The sequence below is a fragment of the Myxine glutinosa genome, chromosome 2, assembly GCF_964187855.1.
Source record: "Myxine glutinosa chromosome 2, kmMyxGlut1.1, whole genome shotgun sequence".
Lineage (NCBI taxonomy): Eukaryota > Metazoa > Chordata > Myxini > Myxiniformes > Myxinidae > Myxine > Myxine glutinosa.
Genome location: NC_136262.1, coordinates 203,991,233 through 204,015,794, shown reverse-complemented (window position 1 = coordinate 204,015,794; position 24,562 = coordinate 203,991,233). Strand labels below are relative to the sequence as shown.

The window sequence follows — 24,562 nt, the reverse complement described above, 5'->3', positions numbered from 1 at the left end:
AGTTCTTATCCCACTCCTGACACCAATTGTAATGGGACCGAGCTTGGTCCCAAAAGACTTGGACCTGGTCACACCAGAGTTAAACTTCACAGAATAGGCTTGACCAAGGAGGTGAATCTGGATTGAGTGCGCTAAATCGCACTCAGGGTAACCATTACTAATTTGATTACACACCAAAAATTTGGCAAGCTTCTTCTCCCGAAAATAATTTATGATTCTGAAAGCACATCTACAATCCAAATAACCACAAGGGTAAAAGAAAAATACAGAATTAATGAAGAAAACCATGTGGGAACACAACAGGGAGCAAGATGGACATCTAATTTCATGAAAAAAAAAACATGGAGCTACATGGACACAAACATAATCTGATCAGTGACGCACTTATCCTAATACAAAAATGGACTGAGGCCAAATATGTTTATGAGGTAATCTATGTTTTATTGACACACATGCACACAGGAGAGAAGCAAGGACATGCTAAAGGAAAGAAAATCCAGACTTAGGGATAGACATAGGAGGAGGCTTAGAGTTAGAGTGTCTGCTCAGCCTGGGAGATTGGTGGTATGAACCCCGGCCAAGTCATATGGAAGACTTAGAAACGGCACGTGTTGCTTCTATGCCTAACACAACCATGGCCCAGGCTTGATGGGCCTAATGGCCTTACCCTGTGTTGAAGTTCCTTAAAAGGAATCTCTTATCATTATATTCCAAGCTGGCAGACGGATGGGGTAAGTAAGGCCTTCCCTCAGCCTGCAACACAGTGGGCTATTTGCAGACCAATGAGCAAGCTTCCACAGCCCCACCCATGCCTCTGCAAAGTGGGTTGCTAAGGGCTTGACCAGGTAAAACCATACACAGTTCCCAAGCACCCAGACAGGACCATGGGCGTAGGGAACACGCTGATGGCAGGTCTGCAGACCAGAAGGAGAGACGAGGAGTGAGCCAGTCAGAGGTATGATGGTTGCCATGAGAGAGGGAAGAAGTGAGGAGACCCGGAGAGCGGCCAGAAAAAGAGGGGGAAAGCGATAACGCCTGCTGCTTATAAAGCCTCTGGTGTGACGTCATCCTGATTGCTCATTGGTGCTGCACAATATGGTATATGGAGCCAAATGAGGCACCACCTCTCGGATTAGGAAATAACTGCCTTATTAATTTAGCCTTCACCCACCAAAGCATTTTCGTCACAATATGTAATATATACACAGAGTGTCTATATCTCTATAAAGTCCTTGTACAACTTTGAACTTTTATAAGTTTGATGTACCATCCACATGAGAGGAGCAAGCTATAAATGGTGCATGAAAGGATAATTCATGAAGTTCTTACTCAATACAGTTCAAACTTTTAGGCTTCAACATAACCGCTATCTTTCGTTAATACATCGTTCAATCCGACTTTCCAACTTGGTGAGAACATTCTCCAGTTGCTGCTGAGCAATTTCGTGAATTGAATTTGTGATCGTAGCTCAAGGGTCATCTAAAGAATGCTGTTTTCATGAGTAAACAATAGTTTTACATAGTCCCATAAAATGTAGTCCTATGTAGGATACGTCAGGCAAAGAGGTGGCTGAGCAATCTGTCCACGTCTACCGATCCAAGTATCTGGGAAGACATCATTCAAAACACGTCAGACATTCGAAGCATTCCAGTCTTGGTGGCACAAGGTGATATATGAAAGATTTAATCGTCGTTACAAGGTGATATATGAAAGATTTAATCGTCGTAGTTCGGGAACCAAATGTGGTAATTGTGGTTGACTTTACCACTGATGTAGAAGTTGCCTTATCAGAAAATGTCAACTCGTTAAGAAATTCAGGGGAACAGTGGATTTAACAACAGCAATAACAACTTTAACGAGAACGGCACGTGGTAGAGCACATACCTAAACAAAGCTGAACATTTTATGTTTTGTATCCCACTGATAGACTGAATTAAGAAAAGGTACGCCGTATCCCTGCATGTCGTAGGAGGCGACTAAGAGGGTTGGCGTCAGGAAGGGCATCCGGCCATAAAAAACATTGCCTCAAAAAAGAGAACCATGACAATTACAACTACATGTGGGCAGGGTACAGCCCGAAGTGGAGATCAGTTTCTGAGGTTTGGGACATGGAATGTAGGGACAATGACAGGGAGATTAGGAGAAGTGGTGGAAGTATTGGTCAGAAGAAGAGTGGACATATGTTGTGTGCAAGAGACGAGATGGAAGGGAAGTGGTGTGAGAATGGTGAAGGGTAGGCAGGGACAGAAATACAAGTTTGTGTGGCAAGGGTGCCTGGAGGGCGTGAATGGTGTTGGTGTCCTGTTTTCTGAGGAGTTTGTAGACAGTGTGGTGAGTGTGACTAGAGTGAGTGATAGGTTGATGATGGTGAAAATGATGATTGGAAAGCTCTTGGTGAACGTCATCTCGGGATATGCTCCGCAGGTTGGTCGGAGCGATGAAGAGAAGGACAAGTTCTGGTGTGCGATAGAGAAGCTGATGGAAAACGTGAAAGATGAGGAAGTTGTTGTGGTAGGAGGAGACCTAAAGGGACATGTGGGAAGGAGTATGGATGGTTTTGACGGAGTTCATGGGGGTTACGGATATGGTGTGAGAAATGGAGAAGGTGAAAGGATTTTGGAGTTTGCTGATGGAGCTGATTTGTTGATTTGTAATACTCAGTTCCAGAAAGAGGATAATAAGCTTGTTACATACACGTCAGGTGGGTCGACGACAACCGTTGACTACCTGATGGCGCGTAGGCGAGATAGGGGGCACCTCCGGGACACAAAGGTGATCCCGGGGGAGGAGGCTGTTTCACAGCACCACTTGGTTGTCTGCGACGTAAGGGTGAAAGGTACGAGGAGAGCTCGGCGGGTGAAGTACCAACCGAGAATGAAGGTGTGGAGGTTGAAAGAGGTGACAGTAAGGGAGGCATTAAAAGAGAGGCTGAGTAGGGTCGAGGATGATGTGGTTGAGCTTGAAAGTGGTTGGATGTCAATGAAAGCTAGTCTGTTGGGAGCCGTTGGTGAGGTGGGTGGATGGACAAAAGGACTACCGAGGCACTCGGAAACATGGTGGTGGGATGATGAAGTTGGAAAGAGGATTGACGAGAAGAGGAAGAAGTTCAAGGAGTGGCAGAAGGCGAAGGGTACGGGAGCAGAAACAGCAGAGCATGAAAGTTATAAGGCAGCCAGGAAGGCTGCAAAGAAAGAGGTAGCAAAGGCGCAGGAGGCATGTAGGAAAATGTTCGGAGAACGCTTGGATTCAGAAGAGGGTCAGAGAGCGGTATTCAGGATTGCAAAGCAGATAGCGAAAGAGAGGTGTGATGTGATGGGGGTGAGCTGCTTGAAGGATGAAGTAGGACAAATCGTTGTCGACCCAGATGGAATTAAAGGAAGATGGAAAAGATATATGGAAATGCTGTTGAATACAGAGAATGAATGGGATGGCAACATAGAGAGTAACCCAGTTTTAGGACCGGCAGAGAAAATAACTGAGAAGGAAGTTGAGGAAGCGATAAAAGCAATGAAGGGTAGAAAAGCGGGAGGGCCGACGGGAGTTGTGGGAGATATGTTGAAGGCAGCAGGAAGTTGGGGTGTGAAGAGAATGACAGAGATCTGTAATCTGGTGGTGAAAGAAGGCCGCATTCCAGTGGATTTGGGAACTGAGTACCCTCGTCCCTCTATACAAGGGGAAAGGTGACCCTCTGGAGTGTGGCTCGTACCGAGCGATAAAGTTATTGGAGCATGGAATGAAGGTATTGGAAAGGGTGTTGGAGAGGAGGATAAGGAAGAAAGTGAAGATCGACGAAATGCAGTTTGGATTTATGCCAGGAAGAGGAACGACAGACGCACTTTTCATTGTGAGGCAGTTGCAGGAGAAGTACATGGAGAAGAGGAAGAAGTTGTTTCTTGGGTTTGTTGATCTGGAGAAAGCATTCGATTGGGTTCCACGCAAAGTATTGACATGGGCATTGAGGAAGTTAGGAGTGGAGGAATGGTTGATCAGAGTAGTGATGGCAATGTACAAAAGAGCGCGCACAGCTGTAAGGACGAAGGACGGGAACAGTGGTGAGTTTGAGGTGAAGGTGGGAGTGCATCAGGGGTCGGTACTAAGTCCACTACTATTTGTAGCTGTGATGGAGGTGCTGGCTCAGAACGTAAAGGAGGGTTTACCGTGGGAGTTGTATGCAGATGATCTGGTGTTGATTGCGGAAAGCATGGATGGACTGAAGGAAAAGATGAACACGTGGAAGGAATGTATGGAGACAAAAGGTCTGAAGGTGAATATCGGAAAGACGAAGGTGATGGCAAGTGGTAAAGCATGTGGTGAGGTGGAAAGAACTGGGAAGTGGCCCTGTGCTGTGTGTAGGAAGGGTGTCGGAGTGAACTCCATTCAGTGTACAATGTGCGCTGAGTGGGTTCATCAAAAATGTAGTGGTCTGAGAGGGTCATTAACCAGTGTGGCAGCTACATTCAAATGTAAGGTGTGCACAGAGGGAGCTGCAGATGGAGGAAATGTTGAGTTGGATCTTGGAGACGGTGTGAAGCTGGAAGGTGTGAAAACATTTTGCTACCTCGGAGACATGCTGAATGGAGAAGGTGGATCAGACTCGGCAACGGTTGCTCGAGTGAGATGTGCATGGAAGAAGTTTCGGGAATTGAGTGGCGTGCTGATGATGAGGGGAGTGTCGTTGAAGCTGAAGGGAAAGGTGTATGCTGCATGTGTGAGAAGTGTTATGATTTATGGGAGCGAGACATGGGTAATGAACGTAGAGCAGCAACGAAGGTTGGAAAGGGTGGAAATGCGAATGGTTCGACGGATGTGCGTAGTATCGTTGAGAGAGAGGAAGACAAATGATGAATTGCGAAAGATGATGGGAATAGAGCCTGTGATTGATGCTGTGAAGAGGAACAGGTTGAGATGGTTTGGTCATGTGTTGAGGAAGGATGAAAGTGACTGGTTGAGAAGAGTGATGGAAATGAATGTAGAAGGAAGTAGAAGACGGGGAAGACCGAGAAAGACTTGGCTAAAGATGGTGGAAGAAGAAATGCGGGCAAGGGGGTTAACAAGGAGAGATGCAGAAAATAGGGCAAAATGGAGAAGATTGTCATGGGGACCGCAAGGCTAACCCCCGCTCTAGCAGGGAAAATGGCCTTTTTAAAATGCATGTTGTGTTGTTGTTGTTGTTGATAGACTGAATTTGGATTCGGACCTGAACCAAAATCGAATTGACTTGTTCTCGTGACCTAACCAACTCATCCACCAAGTTTAGTCATAACTCGTCCATAGCTTTTTAAAATATCATGTTGTATATCGCTTTTCAACTGATCTCTCAATGGTGAAGAATGACTTTTAAAAAATTAAATAATTCTCGTATCCAAATCCATAGTCAGATTTTCACCAAAATCGAAACGATTCGGTCTTGTCACACACCCAACCTGTCCACCAGGTTTCGTCCAAGTCCAGCCACAACTTTTTGAGATATTGTGCTATACATTATTTTTAGGCCGATCACTCAATGGTGAAAAATCACTCCAAAAATTCTCTGATGCAGATTCGGATTCACATCTTCACCAAAATTGAAGCTATTGTTCCTTGTCACATATGCAACCTCTCCTTCAAATTTCGTCCAAATCCATCTACAACTTTGAGATATCCTGCTATATATAATTTTTTGACGCTATCGCCCAATGGTGAAGAATCACTTAAAAACAAGCGTTACGCCTAGGTCCCCCGTCGGGGAAGTGATGTGAGTTGACAAAGTGGAACACGCAGAAAACATGCTATGATATTGTTACGGACCGCGGATAAGGTGTTGATTTGCCGAGTGGATGGCGGCCGCGGCCCGAACGATTAACAAGTACTAAGACCCGATTCCTTAAACGTGGGCCAAATCGTGCCACAGATATTCAATGGGGAAAAGACAAAGGCGACACGGATGTGAAGAAGAGGAAGACAGAAGTAGGAAATACGAATATAATTTATTACTATTTACAGGACCAAAATAACCAAGGAAGAAGGAAAGATAATAAAATAAAGACAGAAGGAATCAAGGAGACACAGTGCAATGCTAGCTTACCTACAGTCTTAATTAACCCAGGACAGAACAAACAAAAGACAGACTCACACGGGGAATTGCAGAGTGGATTGGCTGGAAGGAGGCATGGGAAGGCCCAGGCCACTACAGGCGTCGAGGTCCCGCTCCAGGAGTCCACCCGCGTTCTTGGCGGGAAAGCCTTGGTGTGCAGCGGCGCGTATCGTTCATCGCGAGTGGATCGGCGCGTCGTGCTGGACTCCAGGCTCTTCAGCTCCACTTTAATGCCACTTAACGCCACACTCAACTCGTCCTCCTCCAACGCCACTCTCGTTCTTCATCAACCCTTCCTCCTTCAGCAGCAACGGTACTTTCAGCCACCAACCACCAACCCCTCTCTCAAAAGGCTTGCTGTCTCTTCTTTCAGCCACCAACAACCAACTACTAACCACCATCCTGACGCATGCGCACGCACTTTATATCGCCCCCCCCGGCGATCAAGCCGCCGGCCGCTAGGACACGCCCATCGGTGAGCTCACCTCGGCCCTGATTGGTCGCGAGGGCTCACCGACCCTGCCCTTAGAGGGGGCGTTGGCTAGACCACGCCTTGTCCCCGGCGCTGGGCCGACTCCTCCCACCTTTGGCTCCGAGACGACCTCGTGGCTAATGGAGTCTTGGAGCGAAAACAACAACCCACAGCTGCAGCAGAATTCAGCGAACCGCTCAATGCAGTTGGCAATTGAGGAAAGGGGAATGTGCAGGGAATCTACCTTGTCTGAATTCGGTGCAATGGAGTATTAATTAATGGAAGACAAATCCTTAGCCTAATACACAGAATAGGGAAATAACTACCAACAAGGAGGAAATCTATGATTGGCTAAACGTGATTGTTTATGACCTAATTACGGGACACACTTTGACCTTTATACACAACTGGAGGAAGGAGGGCGATATTTTTACAATGTACTATACAATAAAAACAATTTAAAAAAACACCATTCTCATATCCACAACAATATGATATTTCGCTCACAAGGGTCAGACATACATGGAGGCGGCCATCTTGGATTTTGACGTGGCGACCCAATTTTCAATAGCGTTCTTCCTTATGCCTAGATACACCCACACACCAGAAGGTACTTCGCTTATTTTTCAAGATATTTCACTCAAGGTTCAGACATATATATGGTGGCCGCCATCCTGGATTTTGACGTGGCGACCCAATTTTCAATAGCGTTCTTCCTTATGCCGAGATACACCCACACACCAAATTAGAAGTTGGTACTTCGCTTATCTTTCAAGATATTCTTCTCACAAGATTCAGACATACATGGCGGCGGCCACTTTGGATTTTGACGTGGCGACCCAATTTTAAACAGCCTTCTTCCGTGTGCCTAGATACACCCACACACCAGATTAGAAGTTGGTACTTCGCTTATTTTTCGAGATATTTCGCTCACAAGGTTCAGACATATATATGGTGGCGGCCATCTTGGATTTTGACGTGGCGACCCAATTTTCAATAGCATTCTTCCTTATGGCGAGATACACCCACACACCGGATTAGAAGTTGGTACTTCGCTTATTTTTAAAGATATTCATCTCACAAGGTTCAGACATACATGGCGGCGGCCATCTTGGATTTTGACGTCGCGACCCAATTTTCAATAGCGTTCTTCCTTATGCCTAGATACACCCACACACCAGATTAGAAGTTGGTACTTCGCTTATTTTTCAAGATATGCAGGTTACAAGGTTCAGACATACATGGCATCAGACATACATGGCGGCGGCCATCTTGGATTTTGACGTGGGTTGCACCCACACACCAAATTCGAATGCGGTCCTTTGTTTACGCACGCATGGACACACGGACAGAGGGGAAAGCCATAGTCCCCCTTTCGCTTCGCTGAGCGACGGGGGACAAAAATTCAACGAACCAGATCCGGATCTTCACTAAAATCTAATAGTTTCGTCCTTGTCACACACAACCTCTCTGCCAAATTTCGTCTGAATCCATGCACAACTTTATGAGATATCCTGCTCAAAGCCAGAAAAACAAAGAGATGGGGGTGAAAACACAACCGCAGTCCACCTTTGGTGGCGGAGGATAACAATACTTTATGAATTATGCTTTCATATGCCATTTAGTTTGTTTTTATCATGTGTACATTAAAAGTTCAAAGATGCACATGGGCTTTATTAACACCGTGTGTGACTTCATCAACAGTGTGTGTGTATTAACACTGTGTGTGACTTCATTAACAGTGTGTGTGTGTGTGTGTGTGTGTGTGTGTGTGTGTGTGTGTGTGTGTGTGTGTGTGTGTGTGTGTGTGTGTGTGTGTGTGTGTGTGTGTGTGTGTGTGTGTGTGTGTATATATATATACACAGTACAATTTTTTTTTTTTTTTTTTTTTGTATACAACATCGAGGCTCATGAAAGAGCGAACATTAATCACACAGAAAGACAAACACACATAAAACAAATAACATCGGGAGCGGGAGACAAGATGGGGAGAGGGGGAAGGACACAAACAACATTTGAGAGCAGGGACCGAGAGACATGGAGACATCGAGAGAACTGTGGGAGGGAGAGGGCTTTGGGGGGGGGGCATGGAAGGGGGGGGTGGAAGGGGGGGGTGGAAGGGGGGGGTGGGAGAGGTATAAAACATATGGACACTGCCAGGACTTCCAGGAAAGAAGTTGGAATTTCAAACAAGGTGGATCTGGGGTGAATTAGTGGGGGTAGAAAAGATCAAGGTTTTGGATGGGGGAAGATAAGAGATGGTGGTGAACAGCTGTTTTAAAGACCTGGAGGGAGGAGTTATATACAGTCGCGTGAAAAAGTAAGTACACCCCATGTAAAGTTTTGACTTTTTCAACATATTTCAACATACAGCTATTTGATCTTCATTTCAACAATATTGACAGATAAAGGTGATACAATATAACAAATAACATGAAACATTTACATTTTGTAGTCCATTGTATAATTTAAATAAACAAATGCAAATTTCGCATGTGGAAAAAGTAAGTACACCCTTGGCTCCAATAGGTGGTATTGCACCCTTTGGCAGAAACAACCTCAAGTAGGCGTTTCTTATAACTGTCTACCAGTCTCTGACATCGATGGGGAGAAATTTTTGCCCACTCCTCCATGCAGAATTCTTTCAGCTGTGCGATGTTTGAGGGATTTCTTTCATGCACAGCCCGTTTCAAATCCCCCCACAACATCTCGATGGGATTTAGATCCGGGCTTTGACTTGGCCATTCCAGAACCCTCCATTTCTTTCTTTTCAGCCATTCCTTGGTGGATTTACTGGTATGTTTAGGGTATTTGTCATGTTGCAAGGTCCACCTTCGGTTGAGCTTCAACTTTCTGACAGATGGCCTCACATTATCCTCAAGCACCCTCTGGTACAATGAAGAATTCGTAGTGGATTCGATGATGGAGAGCTGCCCAGGCCCTGATGCAGCAAAGCTGCCCCAAACCATATATTTCCACCACCATGCTTTACAGTTGGTATCAGGTTCTTGTGGTCAAATGCTGTCTTTGGCTTTCGCCAAACATGTCTTCTGGTACTGTGGCCAAATAGGTCTACCTTTGACTCATCTGTCCAGAGCACATTGTTGCAGAAGTGCTGGTCTTTGCCGAGGTGTTCATTGGCAAACTTTAGTCTTGCCCTGATGTTCTTTCTGGACAGCAAAGGTTTCCTCCTGGCACACCTCCCATGTAGATCAAATTTGTGCAGCCTCTTTCTAATGGTAGACTGGTCCACTTTGACATCAACAGTGGCAAGAGCTACCTGTAGGTCCCGTGATGACATTCTGGGGTTCTTAGAGACTTCTTTCAGCATCTTGCGGTCTGCTCTCGGGCTGAACTTGCTGGGCGGCCTGGCCTGAACAAGTTGGCAGTTGTTTGGAATCTTCTCGACTTGTAGATGATCTTCCGGACAGTCAAATGATTGATTTCAAATTGTTTGGAGATCTTTTTAAATTCCTTCCCAGACTCGTAGGCATCTATAACCTTCTTTCTGAAGGCCTCAGAGAGCTCTTTTGATCGAGGCATGGTGACGCCGCACACTTCAACAACAAAGAGCAAACCAAACGAAATCTCTGACGTTTAAATAAGACAGGTTCCTCCAAGATCCTCTCCAACGATGTTCTAATCATTTGCACCTGAGCTGGTGCACCTGATTCTAATTTTAGGTATTTGAAGTAGTGATAAATGTAGGGGTGTACTTACTTTTTCCACATGCGAAATTTGCATTTATGTTTATTTAAATTATACAATGGACTACAAAATGTAAATGTTTCATGATATTTGTTATATTATATCACCTTTATCTATCAATATTGTTGAAATGAAGATCAAATAGCTGTATGTTGAAATATGTTCAAAAAGTCAAAACTTTACATGGGGTGTACTTACTTTTTCACGTGACTGTGTATATATATATATACATATACATTATATGCACAGCGTGCACACTAAATTTTACGAATTTATAAATTAAATTTAGAAATAGTATCCAGCATTTCCTTTCACAAAATTTTTGGCGTGCACTTAAAATTGGCATCAGTTGGTCACTTTTCATTAGTTATAGAGAGCATAAACTCTCTGTAACCACTTACATTAATGGTAAAGAACTATATTATCTTAGGATTTGGCAAGTGGTCCATGGGCCACCCACCCTCAGGTAGAGATATACGGATCAATGATGAACCAAGCCAGGAACTGGAGTAATATATTTGTATGTTTCTGACAGATCAACATCAATCTGTCAAGGGGAGTTTATTCTCACGCCAAGATTCTAACAAACCTGAGCTTTTAGCATAGTTACACTTTCAGTAAAATCCGTATTACTGAAAGTACAGTTTTAATCTGCTTAAGAATTGGCCAAATAGCAGGGTTCACCACACACCAAGTCACGCACCGCATTAAGGAGAGATTTGTACAATACATCTTTATGTCCATTCTCTTCCTGCAGTCGGCGCTTAATGAAAAATCCCCCAAGCCTTTGTATCAGGAACCTGCCAGGAAAACAACAGTACACATTGTACTTTCACTTTTCCCATTTTCAACTCGAGTAGACACAGCACTCAAATAAATTTGCACAAAATAAATATTGGTGGGAGTGAGGGAGGGGGAGGCAGGAGGGAATGTGGTGAGGGGGAGGGGAGAATAGGGAAAAACTATTATAACAGTGACAAGCATGGTGAAGTCTATGGGGTAACTGGGTTTTCCACAGGGGTTTGTAGCGACATCAACTATTGAAGGTATAAAAACTAAAGTTGTACAATCCAAATCATTCATGATATCCATCATGCCAAAGACATCAAGATCAATACTGATCTATTTTACACACACCAAAAAAATGTTTTACAGAAACCTTGAGAACTCACCCTATGATCGGCAGGTTGAGGTTGTCCCCTGAGGCAATGAAAGGTGCCTGTAGGTTGTGGCAGAAGAGGATGAATGTGATAAGCAAATAATCGATGTGGGATTTGTGGATGGGTAGAAAAATGAGAGGGACATTTGCCTGGCAAGGAATGAGGGATGGAGAGAGAGACAAAGAGTGAGAACAGAGGAAGCATTATGACCTTGGTTTATCTTCTTTGAGAGTTTGACAGCATACAGCTCATTCCTTCAAGCCCTGTATTAATCACATTCGAACATACCTCATTTGCTGCCTGCTTCACTATGTTTAATTGACCGTTGTGAACCAGCACAATGCTGAAAAAGCTGTTGAAAAGCTTCAGCAACACCCAACCAGTAAGCCTGCAGCACAGTATAAATGAAACTGCATAAATACATGTCTCAACAACTTTGTACAATACGGGACTTTTAAAACGACGTATGAATGTTAACAAGGCCTTTTCGCACATGTGCTGTGTGTACGTTCTCAATGACTCGCTTCCGCTAAAAGGCGCGTTTTTAGCATGCCGCTGCTAGCACGAAATCTGCAAATAAAATTCTCGTTTAAACATTATTTTTGGCATTTAAACAAAATAGTGGCAATTTCAAAATAGATGGCCATAATTGTGTTCCTGGACTCACAAATCACACTCACAAAGATATAAAAATACGAGAAATATCTGTGGATGAGAGGTGTCGAGTTCCTACCACCATTTCATGGCTATAACTGCCCTCCCTTCTTCTGCCCTCTGGCCTCAATTTGACATTGAGGCCAGAGAGCACTGCCCTCCCTCTCTGGCCAACACGATTAATGGTAAATATCGTAATTATAAAAGTTGATTTTAACTTTACCCTGTGCATTCAAAAGCACCAGATATGACCATCCCATTGCAGTTAAGAAGCACCCAAATCAGATATATGGTGCCTCCCCCAGGTACAGTGGCACCCAGGTAGCCATAGCTGGCAAAAATTGTATATGTTGACGTCTTGAAGCTGTCCTTTTTCAAAGAGTTGGATACCATTACTTGGTGGGTAATGCCGCACAGGACTGTCTTTCCAATTCCGCACGTCCATCGAATAAATCACCAAGCATGGTATGTTTACAGCAGGCACTCCCACAAAGTTCACAGTGCATTCACTGGCAGTGATTGTCGAGGGTTAGGGTAGCGCGTCCCCGTCCACAGTTCTTTGGGGCTTGCACCACATTGCCAATAGTCTGGAATGCAGGGCCTCAGGCCTGTCGGTGAACTGGGAAAGTTCTCCAATTATTTTGTTGTGCATAGGTACACCCCTTTCTCCGAGGTCTTTTTGAGTTATTTTCGGAGCTCGGTGAGCCTGAGTAGCTAAATAAATTGATGATAAATCGCAACGTTGAAGAAATATATTAATTCGACAAATTCGCAGAATACATTAGATACGTATAGGCCTACATATCAATCCTTACCTCACACCCATGATATATTAAGACCCAATCACCATTGTTGCTAAGGGATTTTGCACATGTGTGCCGATGCATTGTGTAACGATTGTGTCATTTTGAAAGTCCTGTATGAAACGACACCTGAGCCCTCATTATTCATTTCAACTAATGTGAGAAAACGTGTTTTGAAAATACAAATCCAAACGGCACAGAACATACCGTCACCTGAAGGTGATACGATGAGGTGATACCACTCACCGCAGCAAAAATGGTGAAACCGTTGCCACCATCCGAGACAAGATTCTTTTTGCGTTTCTTTTCTCCCTCTCTGCGGCCTTACCTTTGGATCCAGATCCAATGGCCGAGTCACTAAAGGCTTTCTGGACCCTGCGAAAAACATTTGCAAAGAGAAATTCACACATTGTCCTAATTTATGTTTTTTAAGCTGAACAAGTTCAAAGTCAGAAGAGACACAAAGGAAAGCTCAATACACGCAACGCAAAGACTGACAAGTTCGTTAAACTAATCAAATTCTTTATTTGCAATGCATTTTGCAATTAGCATGCTGTTTTCAAAGGGGAAATACCGTTTGTGCTTTAAAATCTTTTCAACAATTCTTTTTGGGTACTTGTTCTCAGCAACGTCACGTTCATTAACAAACAGTATGTAGCACACCTGCCTGGCTAGCCACCCTCGATACCTGGAAGGGGAAAAAAAACAAAAACAAATCTCAAAACCTTCCACCAACTACTCCTCACTCCTTACCACAACAGACCTCACTTGCACCCCACATGGCAATATATATGGCTTCATTTTCAACTATCCCTGCAGCAACAATGCCAAGGTAGGCAATTCCACTGCCATGTAATTCCAAATGACAGCTGATCAGGCTTAGGTTAGAGTTTAAGCTCATTTCAGCTCGGCTCCCTGAACAGCCCTGGGCGACGAAATTCTTGAAAGTAGGAAAAAATGCTTTTGACATTGAGGATTTTTGGGAGGGGTGGGGGAGAGGGAGGGAGGTAAGACAGGGCTATACATCCAGCAAGACAAAGACAGGCCTTTCCATTCACAGAAAGCAGGTGCTCAAAGAGGTGCTGCAGGCAAGTGTTTGCTTTGGCTCACATTCGGGTATTGGGTATTAAAAATGGAAAGAGAACTATTAAAGAATTATTAATCAAGTTTTGAAGGTTGCAGTAACAGTAGGAGATAGTGAGAGTGAGAGTGAGAGTGAGGGTGAGGGTGAGAGTGAGGGTGAGAGAGAGAAACTGATTCCACGTAGAACCACAATGCCACAGGGTGTCACGAGGCTCGGGTTACATCGAACATGTCACGGCTGCAAATCACATTTACAGAGAGTGGGAGGAAAGGCACATGGGTTGAGGTAAAGGAAAAAAGGTGGGAAGGAATTCCATGGAAGCAGAGATGAACTTCAGCACTCTCGGTTGCGGGTGCACGTCATGTTAGATTACACCTAACAATAACAATTCCTCGGCGGAACGCATTTCTTACCTGGTGTGGTTCTCGTTCACGAATATCACATTCCTTAATCCCATGGAGTCAGTTGTAGAAGTAAATAACAGCTCCTAAAAAAAATGATGGATAACAAAACGAGAAATGGAAACCTTCCACGGGTCATTTGCACACCGTGTGCAATTAAGCACCAACTGAGCAAAGAATGTGGCAAACCTTTTCATTTTTATGCATTTTCTGGACACCTTTACAGGCCTATGCAGACCTAACAAGGCAGCTGGCAAACATTTCATCCAACCCGAAAGTGCAGCCTTCAACTTCATTTACGTTCGCATTCTCAACTCGAGACTAAATAAAATTAGATTAGGAAGAAAAGAAAAAAAACCTAGCAGCTGTGGAATGTTACCTTCTACAAATGGAAGATCTACAAAGATCACCACATTGTTATGGTGCAAACGCATTGCTGTAGAAATGTCAACATTTTGGCTTTGTGTTTCAAAAATAATCGGCAGGAAGTTGTGTAACAATAGGGAATATCAAATGCTCATCACAAGAGGTAGAACATTCTTTGTGAAGCAAGCTATGTCAAAAAGTTTGTTCAGCCAGAATTATACAAGATAGCTCACAGTAAAGGGGGAGTACTATTGCATCACTCATTTTATTGTGTAGACCGAGTTCAATCCCATGTTATCAGAAATGTTGGCAATAAGACCACGAAGTAAAACATGGATGCAGGCTGATGCAATACTTGCAACAATATTGCATAACCTCTCAGAAACACTGACGGTATGGCACATCTCCCTGAGAAGCGTCAACTTTTAGTCATCTGAGCTCAATACCCATGATGTACCTACTCAACATACAAAGAAGTGGGACTGACTCAACGGAGGAACTCTGTAATCCTTCCTTTGAGTAAAGGACTCCTACTGAGAAATTGCATAAAGAAGTGAAATCAACCAAGTTGTCATAACCCATTCATAACTTTGAGAGATATCATGTGCTATACGTGAAGGTGATGTGCTTATCACTCAATGATGAAGAATCACGAAAAATTATAGGATCTGCATCCGGATCCTCACCAAAATTTAATCAATTTGTCCTCGTCACACATAACACGCAACATGTCAACCAAATTTCACCTGAATTCATCCATAATCTTATGAAAAAACCTGCTATATATCGATTATGGCCACGTCTCTCAATACCGATTTTCAAAATGACGTAGTCCACCCCCAGGATGCTTAGTGCGCACGCACAAAAACCCCTGAAATGGTGGTGTTTGGGGCACCATAAAATATATCATGCGTGCAAGATAAGGATTGTACCTAAAATGCTACACAAAGCTTTTAAAAGAAGCCGACAATTCTCATATCCAAACCTTCATCAAAAAATCAAATCAATTCGACCTTGGAAAACACCCAACCTGTGTGCACCAACTTTTGTCGGAATCTGTCGATAACCGAGATATCCTACTCGCAGACAGACAAACAGACATGGGTGAAAATACAACCTCCTTCCACCTTTCGTGGCAGAGGTAACAATCAGATGTCACCATCCAAAGGATTGCATGCTTTAAGATGCAACACCCCTTTCTGGATGGATTCTTTTCTTTCTATGTCTCCGCCCCAGAAGGTGGCCGGAGGCATTACATTTTCAGGTTGTCCGTACGTCTGTCCGTCCGTACGGGCTAAACCTTGTTTTTCTCAGCAACCATATGTCCGATTGAGACGAAACTTTCAGGGTCGGAATGACACCCTTGTAGAATGTTTCTATGATAATTGCGACATCATAAATCACATGGTATGGCAGCCATCTTGGATTGAACGCAAATAATTTAAAAAGTATTTCTCAGAAACTGCTGAATGGAAAAATTTGGAAACTTGGCACATTATCAAGTACTCCCAATGTGGAACAAAAGCATGATAATGATGACGTCGTCGGTGAAGTGGTATAAAAACCGGTTGAGTGGTATACCAGCCATAAATGTTATAATCAAATGCCTTATCCTAAAAATCAGAAATTGCATGCACATGATCTATAACCTGTTTGTATTGAACTACTAAATTCATGACATCATAGGTCACATGGTTTGGCAGCCATATTGGATTTAACCAAAAACCTTTAAAAAACCATCTCCCAAACCACTGAAGCGATCGACTCAAAACTTTACATGTCATCGACTAGGCATGGCGATCAAAAGTTGATCACGAAAACGTCATTGGTCACATGGTGTGGCAGCCATATTGGATTGAAGAAAAATATTAAATAATTATATCTCAGAAAACGCTAACCATAGTGATGTGAAACTTTACAAATGTCATCTAACACCATTGCTGCATATAGTTTGAAAATGACGTCATAGGTCACATGGTTTGGCAGCCATATTGGATAGAAAAATGAATCTTATCCGATCAACACAAAACTTCACAAACATGATCCCCTACCAGTACATATGCAGGGTGTACATTTTTGATGCTGTATGTGACGTGGTTTGGGAGTGATACGAGCTTGAAAGTCGATTATTCTTTTAAACCCTTCTCCAAAACCGCTTCACCGATCAATGTGAAACCTGTCATGTCTGGTAAAAATGTGATACTTGAGAACAGCTGAAGGGATTTAAATGAAACTTGTTTATTTTTAGGACAGTCAACGAGGGCATATACCTTTGTCATAAGCAGGGACTACGCGGAGGCATATTGGCAATGCAGTCACATTGTTTTTGGTTTCTTAGGAGTCTTTTTCTGAAGTCAGACTCAACAGAAGAACAAGTCCAGGAATGGAGAGCTCACAAGCAAGCACATTACCAGCTGAGCTTTCCTGCCACCCCTTAGTTAGCCTCAAACACACAGCCTTATGTGGACATCTCGCATGGGCTTTTGGCTCTGCTTAACTTCGAAGATATGACGAGGCATGGCTCATTCAAGGCAATGAGTTGTAGGTAGATTACAACAACGATGGGGAATATTGTGAAAGTGCACTTACATATGAAAGCACACAAACATCAAATACAGCACTAACCACAGTATTAATATAAAATTGAAGAATGCTAACAAAACTCACCAAATAAACACCTACTTGCACATCAGCAGTGAAAAGACTGGTGGACTGGTAAAATAGTCTGAGCCGGAAATACAAAATACCCAGAAAGATCTTTAATTCACCCTTGAATGAACAAGCAACATGGAAGAAATGAGTGATTTAAGAATTAGTGGGTTTGTCAAGATCAAAATATTGGCTTTTAATGATAGTGAGCAGAGCTGTGTCATGCCACGTCATGCAAGCTGATATGCAAGTTTTAATGGCAAAGATGAGGCTGAAATTGAAAGCAAGACAACTTGTTAATAATTGGCTATCCTTTCAAACAGAAGATTAAATAAAACAAATGAACCAATAATTCAGCCAATGAATGATACGTTGTTGTTCATAGATGCACTTTCACTATGTTTTCTCAGAGTTATTCAGTCCAAGAATGCAGTTAGCAATCAGATAAAGGGAGAGCTGTTTGGCTTGGCAAAAAACTGTCACAAAATATTGATAAAGGTAGTACATTATTAAGCATTCTTAAATGATAATTAACAACATTTTGGAACAAATAAAGTTAGAATACAAAATGAAGAGTAACATTACACCCAAACATCCTATGCCCAGGTTGTGTTTATCATGTCAGAGGCTCACAAACACAATATGCCTCAGCGCCATGATCTTTAATTCCACGAACAGCCGAAAGGTGGTAAGCTAAACTGCGTTCAAATATGAATTGCCCTGTGCTCAGATTCACCTTAGAATTCCCCAAGGCTATTCCCAATTAGAAAGGCAATCGGTACAGCGCATACCTCCACCAGACTTGACAGTTTACATTTTGTATCCTACTGATAGGCCGGATCTGCATCTGGACTTAACCCAAAATCTAATCGGCTTGTTTTTGTCACCTACCCAACACATTCACCAAGCTTTGTCAATACCCGACCACAACTTTTTGAAATATCATGCTCGATATCGTTTATGGATATCCTATCACTCAATGGTGAAGCATCATTTAAAAATTTAAAATATAATAGTTTCCGGATTCGGATCTTAATCAAAATCTAATCAATTATTTCTTGTCATGCGCCCAACGTGCCCACCAAGTTGCATCTGAATCCGTCCACAACTTTTTGAGAAATTCTGCTCACAGGCAAACGGACAGAAGGGGGTAAAAAGGATCTCCGTACACCTTTGGTGGTGAAAGTAATTAAGCCAAATTCGGCAGTGGAATGCGTGTGCAAGGCAAAAGATGGGAAAATGTATCTTACTCTTATAAAGGTTTATTTATTAATAAAAAAAGATGCGAGAAGAAGAGGTGGATGGGACGTGGAAAATGGAACAAACCATGGGACATGACAGACATGTATAGGGAGAAGGGAATGTGCAAACTTGTATACAATTAAGGAAGTAAACAATCCTATCGCCCGAGGAACCACATAAATCACTCTTACAGATGAAGGCGAAACAGGTGAGGACTTTTCCAGCATGACGCGGATGTCACTGATGTGCCACAGCAGGCAAGGCAAGGGCATCAATTTCTGGGCGCCTGGAGCTCCAATGGTCTTGTTGTCTCTTGGCCTGTACACCGCATTCCAAAATGCCATCACAAGCGACGAAAAGCAGCAATCGGCACTGGGGGACGAAGAGCAGACAGAGCCAGAGCGCGTGACAGTTTTTATCCCGCGGCTGGTCCTCACTGGTCGTTGATCGAGATGGGGTGGCGCTCTTTGCCCTCAGGAGATTTGCCTTAGCAGCTCTGCTGCCTACCTCATTGCCATGGCTTGTTCACAACAGCTGAATAGATCGTGAATTGAAGCACGAAGTGCATCCATGTCAGACAGTCATCCAGCCAGACTCACCTGCTTTACAGGGAGGTTTTACACATATAAGCTTCCCTGTCTATCCGAAAGGTTGCAATCACTGCCATTCCCTCAGTGCACATATTACATGCAGCTTAGCATAACAGGTCCCTGCTACCTACATACATGGCAGTGTACCCTACCCAAAACACGGTGCATACCAGAGGCCAACTACATTCTAACTATGGATCCCCCCCTTCCACGCAATGATACTAAGGAATATAGTTATCAAGCTTTTGCTGACATTCTCCAATTAAAACAAAAAGTTTAAAAAAGCAAAGACCGATTTTGATTAGGGATGTAAAAACCTGTGATTTTACAAGTTAGTCATATTCAAATGATGCTAGATGGTAATTTTGCCTTCATAACTGCACTAGTCCCACAAGTAATGCACCGAAGCAAGCTTCACAAGTCACAAAGCAAACTTCCAACTGTTTGCCGCTTAGCTGCTGCTGGTCTGCTGACGCCACTGAGGGGAATGTTTTTGCGGTATAAGCGTGTCTTGTTTTTAATTCCTGGACATTTTAAAATGATACAATGATTAACGTTTTTCACTGTAATATTTAAACGGCTAATAATTATTTCTGGTTTTATCTCTAAAACCAGGATTATTTTTTATTCTAATCAAACTTTGGTTGTGCCAATACCTCACAGGATGGTGTTGGTATACAATAATCTCCACAAACAATTAATACATTAATGGATTACATTAACAAAATGGTGTTTGTCAACTGGAATCGGACCAGCTAAAATTAGCCCATTATCAGACCCCATTATCTGCCAGCTTTGCACCTCTGTAACAACTGTTATTGGTGATGGCAGGTCATATTGGTAGAGATCCACCAGTTCACTCATGACTTCTGTGTTTACTGTCGCAAATGAGCAGATCACAGACAGGATTAGGTTCAGTGCCTGTGTGGCCTGTCTCGTGTGCTCAGTTAAGCGAGTCTGTAGCTCTACGAGCAGGTTCTAAGCCATTGGCAGGAGCCAGCAGCGGTAGAAGCATCATTGAAGAAGAGGCACCAGATGTGGAGATGCATGCGGGAGGTGACTCAGTTTCCAGGGCCAGAAAGGATGATAACTGGGACTCTGAAGGTTGCGTACAACTTGAAACTGTAGCATGTGGGTGTTACGTGCTCCTCCCCGACCCCCTGGTCACGGTGTACCTCTGAGCCCCGAGAGGAGTCATGGCAGAAAAATGTGTTATTCTGTGTGTCAAAGATCAATGGAGAAGCCACCCCAATTGTTACTCACAAACAAATATTGTATTGAGATCACACAAGAATAACGGTACAACAACAATAGTATTCAAAAGTACAGGGGATGGTGTGACGTTGGGAGGTGTGACGATTTTCAGAAAACTCGTACACAGTTATTTTTAGTCGAATTTCAATTTTTTTTTTTTTTAAAGACTACATATATAACGCCATTTAATACACTGTAACAAAGCCATTTTAAAAATGTAATTCATGTTTGAATTGGGTATAACAATGCAAGTGGGGGGTCTAGCGCATGCGTGATGGCTGTTGGTTACTCGTTGTTAGGCGCCATTTCAGTAGCCATGGAGCTGTGGACGATTGAACATCACGTCTTTGTTGTTGAGACGTTTATTCAAACGGGTAGTTCGGTGGTGCTTACACAGCGCAGATTTCGTACTCACTTCAATGTTGGTCGACGTGGCGCCGTTCCGTCTCGAAACACAATATTGAAGTGGGTAAAAAACTTCAGGATAACTGGATCTGTGAGGCCGGGAGCAGCTCGGGGAGGTGATCGAACCGTTAGGACCCCGGAAAACATCGAAAGGGTTCGACGAGCTGTGGAGGCCAGCCCTCGGTCAGCGGTACGGCACGCTCTACGGATGTCAGACAGATCAGTTTGTCGAATTTTGCACTTGGACCTTCATTATCACGCGTACAAAATCATGGTGGTTCAAGAACTGCAGCAGAATGATTTCGTACGGCGGTTTACGTTCGCAGAAAGAACGCTGGAACTGCTGAGGGATGCTGCTCTGCTGTGAAATGCTGGAACTTTTCCGCGCGTCTGCAAGAATGCTTGGACAAGAACGGCCGCCATTTAGATGGTCATTTTTCAAACATGAATTACATTTTTTAAATGTCTTTGTTACAGTGTATTATATGGCATTATATATGTAGTCTTTAAAAACAATAAAAATTGAAATTCGACTAAAAATAACTGTGTACGAGTTTTCTGAAAATCGTCACACCTCCCTGACGGACCCTGTACAATCAATATGTCCTATGATTGTACTCATCAGTTTTGCAATATATAACTCACTGTGCTCCAAGTGAGTGTAACAAGAACATTCCCCAATGTCTCTTATTCCCGGCTCAAAGACGAAGTTGATTCGCTCCAGCGATCGCTAGAACGATGTCCAAACGACCAGAATCCAGTGCGGATGGCCAGGGCAGTCACACAGCCGAAGCTGTACAAAGGCGCCCTCAAGGCGACTGGGAAATCCAAAGGCGCCCTACAGGCGACCGAGAGATCACACCCTCGGGTATGGACGAACTAGCCTTCAAAAATCCCCGTCACACACACGCCCCAGATCGACGTCTGAATGCGGTGAGAATTGTCGAAAAGAAACGAAACCGCGAGCGAAGCACAAATCCTGCGCGAGTCAAAATGGCCGACGACCCGGTCTCGTGGCGCACGACACGGCGATTATTCTCTCCTGAATCGATCGCAAAACCCGACATGCAGGTTGACCGGTCACAGCGATGACAACTCCGTCGTAGGAATTCCTCTCCCGGAAACCCGAAAGTTCGCTTCAGAACCCGGAGCAACTCGGCTTTCTTGTCCGACTCATTCGCTCCGCCCTTTTTCTCTTCTTCTCCTTCGTCTTTGTCTTCCGGTTCCCGATCCGGTTTCATTTTTAAAACATTCCTTTTACCTTTTGACAATAATAATTGCTATTTCCCTCAAACAACAATAATAATAATATATGGAACCAGAAATGTCTCAAGTGGATGAAAGCCACCATAACGGAAGTGACAAATCCGTAACAGTCGGTCATTTGCTTTCTTGTTGGCGTTTTTGTCGAAAGAGGTAGCTCATGGCATGCAATATGTAGAAATGAATGCACATATTTGAGTCTGAGGCCGGATCTGGATTCGGACCTGAACCAAAAGCTAATTGGCTTGTTCTTGGCACTTAACCAACTCATTTACGAAGCTTTATCATAACTCATCCACAACTTTTTGAAATACGATATATATCATTTTTCGCCCCATCTTTTAATTTTGAAGAATCACTTAAAAAATTTTAAAATCCGGATTTGGATCTTCAATATTGAATCACTTTGTCCTCGTCACACAATCACTTTGTCCTTGTCACCGGTTCCCGGTGTGTACCCCGGTTTAGAATAGGTACACCGTTTCTCTGCGCATCGTAAGAGGCGACTAAGGGTTGGCGTCAGGAAGGGCATCCGGCCATAAAAACATTGCCTCAAAAAGGAAACCATGATTGTCGTGGGGCCCGCAAGGCTAAACCCCCACTCTAGTGGGGAAAATGGCCTTAAAATGATAATTCATTTCATTTTTTCACACAAAGAACCTCTCCACCAAGTTTCGACCGAATCTGTCCATAACTCTTTGAAATATCATGCTATGTATTGTTTTTACCAGATCACAACACACTCCATAGTGAAGAATCGCTTAAAAATTATCGTATCCGGATTTAGATCTTAAACAAAATCTAATCAATTCTTCTTTGGCACACACACAACCTCTCCACCAGATTAAATCCAAAATCCATAAATAACTATTTTATTTATTTATTTTATTTTATTTTATTTCTTTCTTTATTTATTTACAAGATCGAGGCTCGTGTAAGAGCTAGCACATTAAACACACATTAGCACATAAAACACAAAAAAACAAACGGACACATAAAACAATAAAGGGAGGGGGAGACAAGATGGGGAGTGAGAGGGAAGCACACAAGCACAACAGTAGAGAACAGGGACATCGGGAGATCTGTGGAAGGGAAAGGGTTGGGGGGGATGGGGGAGGGGGAGGAAAGGGGTACATGGTATAAACAAATTGCATGAGAGAGAGCAACAAATTGACACTACTAGGAATTTCAGGAATGAAGTCGGAAATTGAAAGAGGTGGATTTGGGGTGTATTAACGGGGGTAGAAAAGATCAAGGTTTTGGACGGGGGAAGATAAGAGATGGTGGTGAACAGCTGTTTTAAAGACCTGGAGGGAGGAGTGGGATTGAAGAGAGTGTGGGAGTTTGTTCCAGAGGTGGGAAAAAAAGAGGAATGAAAGAGTGAAGGTGAGCAGAGAGAGATGATTTTGGCAGTTTCACCAAAGAGGGTTGCTGGCAGTTCTAGTCCGTTCTGCAGGAATATTTGGGGGACAGAGCACAGATAGAGCAGGGGGAGCTCGGCCAGATAGGAGTCGGTAGAAGACAGAAAGACCACCTACCTGCCTGCGGTGAGAGAATGAAAGGCCCTCAGAATCAGCTTCATCACGGGAGATACCAATGATCCTGAAAGCTTTGGTTTCTACAGCGTGAAGCTGAGCTAGGTGCGAGGCAGGAGCACCAGCCCAGAGGGGAGAGCAGTATTCCATCAAGCTGTGGATGAAAGCTTTGTATGTGGTGAGGAGCTCAGAGGTGCCAAGGAAGGACTTTGTACGATGGAGGATGTCCAGTCGGTGACTGGCTTTGAAGGCCAGCTTGGAAATGTGGTTTTCCCAGGAAAGATCATGGCTGATAGTGAGGCCCAAGAGCTTGCGTGACAGAACTTCTTTAAGAGGATTGTTGAGAAAGTAGATGGGAGGGTTTTCCAGATGGTCTTTTCGGAGAGACATAGTGAGAGTGTTAGAATTGTCAGGATTGAAAGACATGTTCTACTTGTTTTACCAGTTTGTGATTTTGTCCAGGTCTGCATAGATGAACAGGCTAGGCTGCTGCCTGCCAATCTGAGGTTTGAGATAAAGAGCGGCAGAGGGTGGAGTCATCAGCAAAGAGATAGAGAGGATTTTCCAGAGATTCGGAAAGATCATTGATGAATACCAAAAAAGCACAGGGCCCAGAACACTGCCTTGAGGCATTCCAGCCTTAACAGGAAGGGGAGATGAGAGAACTCCATTCAGGGCCACACGTTGACTGCAACAGGAGAGGAAGTCCACAAGCCATGCATGGAGATTTGCATGGATACCATAGGAGAAGAGTTTGGTGAGCAGGGCGGGGTGCCAGACCGTAACGAAGGCATGTGATATGTCAAGGGAGACATCTCTGATTTCCTGTTTGGAGTTGAGGGCCTCCATCCATTGTTGAGACAGCAGAAGCAGCATGTCCAGAGTATAATGACCTGGTCTGAA

General features: G+C 43.6%; 1 protein-coding gene across 3 annotated transcripts in view; it reads right to left on the bottom strand.

Annotated features, from left to right (window-relative positions):
- Positions 1 to 24,562, bottom strand: part of GPAM (glycerol-3-phosphate acyltransferase, mitochondrial) — a 110,176-nt gene that overhangs the window by 62,435 nt on the left and 23,179 nt on the right. For 2 of the 3 annotated variants that reach the window (XM_068104635.2, XM_078772188.1), the window contains exons 4-9: positions 14,368 to 14,441; positions 13,445 to 13,558; positions 13,117 to 13,245; positions 11,702 to 11,801; positions 11,426 to 11,562; positions 10,945 to 11,053 (exon numbers count right to left, since the gene is read on the bottom strand). In XM_068104635.2, the coding sequence (XP_067960736.2) occupies positions 10,945 to 11,053; positions 11,426 to 11,562; positions 11,702 to 11,801; positions 13,117 to 13,245; positions 13,445 to 13,558; positions 14,368 to 14,441 (663 nt within the window). The remainder of the gene's footprint in view (positions 1 to 10,944; positions 11,054 to 11,425; positions 11,563 to 11,701; positions 11,802 to 13,116; positions 13,246 to 13,444; positions 13,559 to 14,367; positions 14,442 to 24,562) is intronic. The other variant, XM_068104636.2, reaches the window with a different exon arrangement.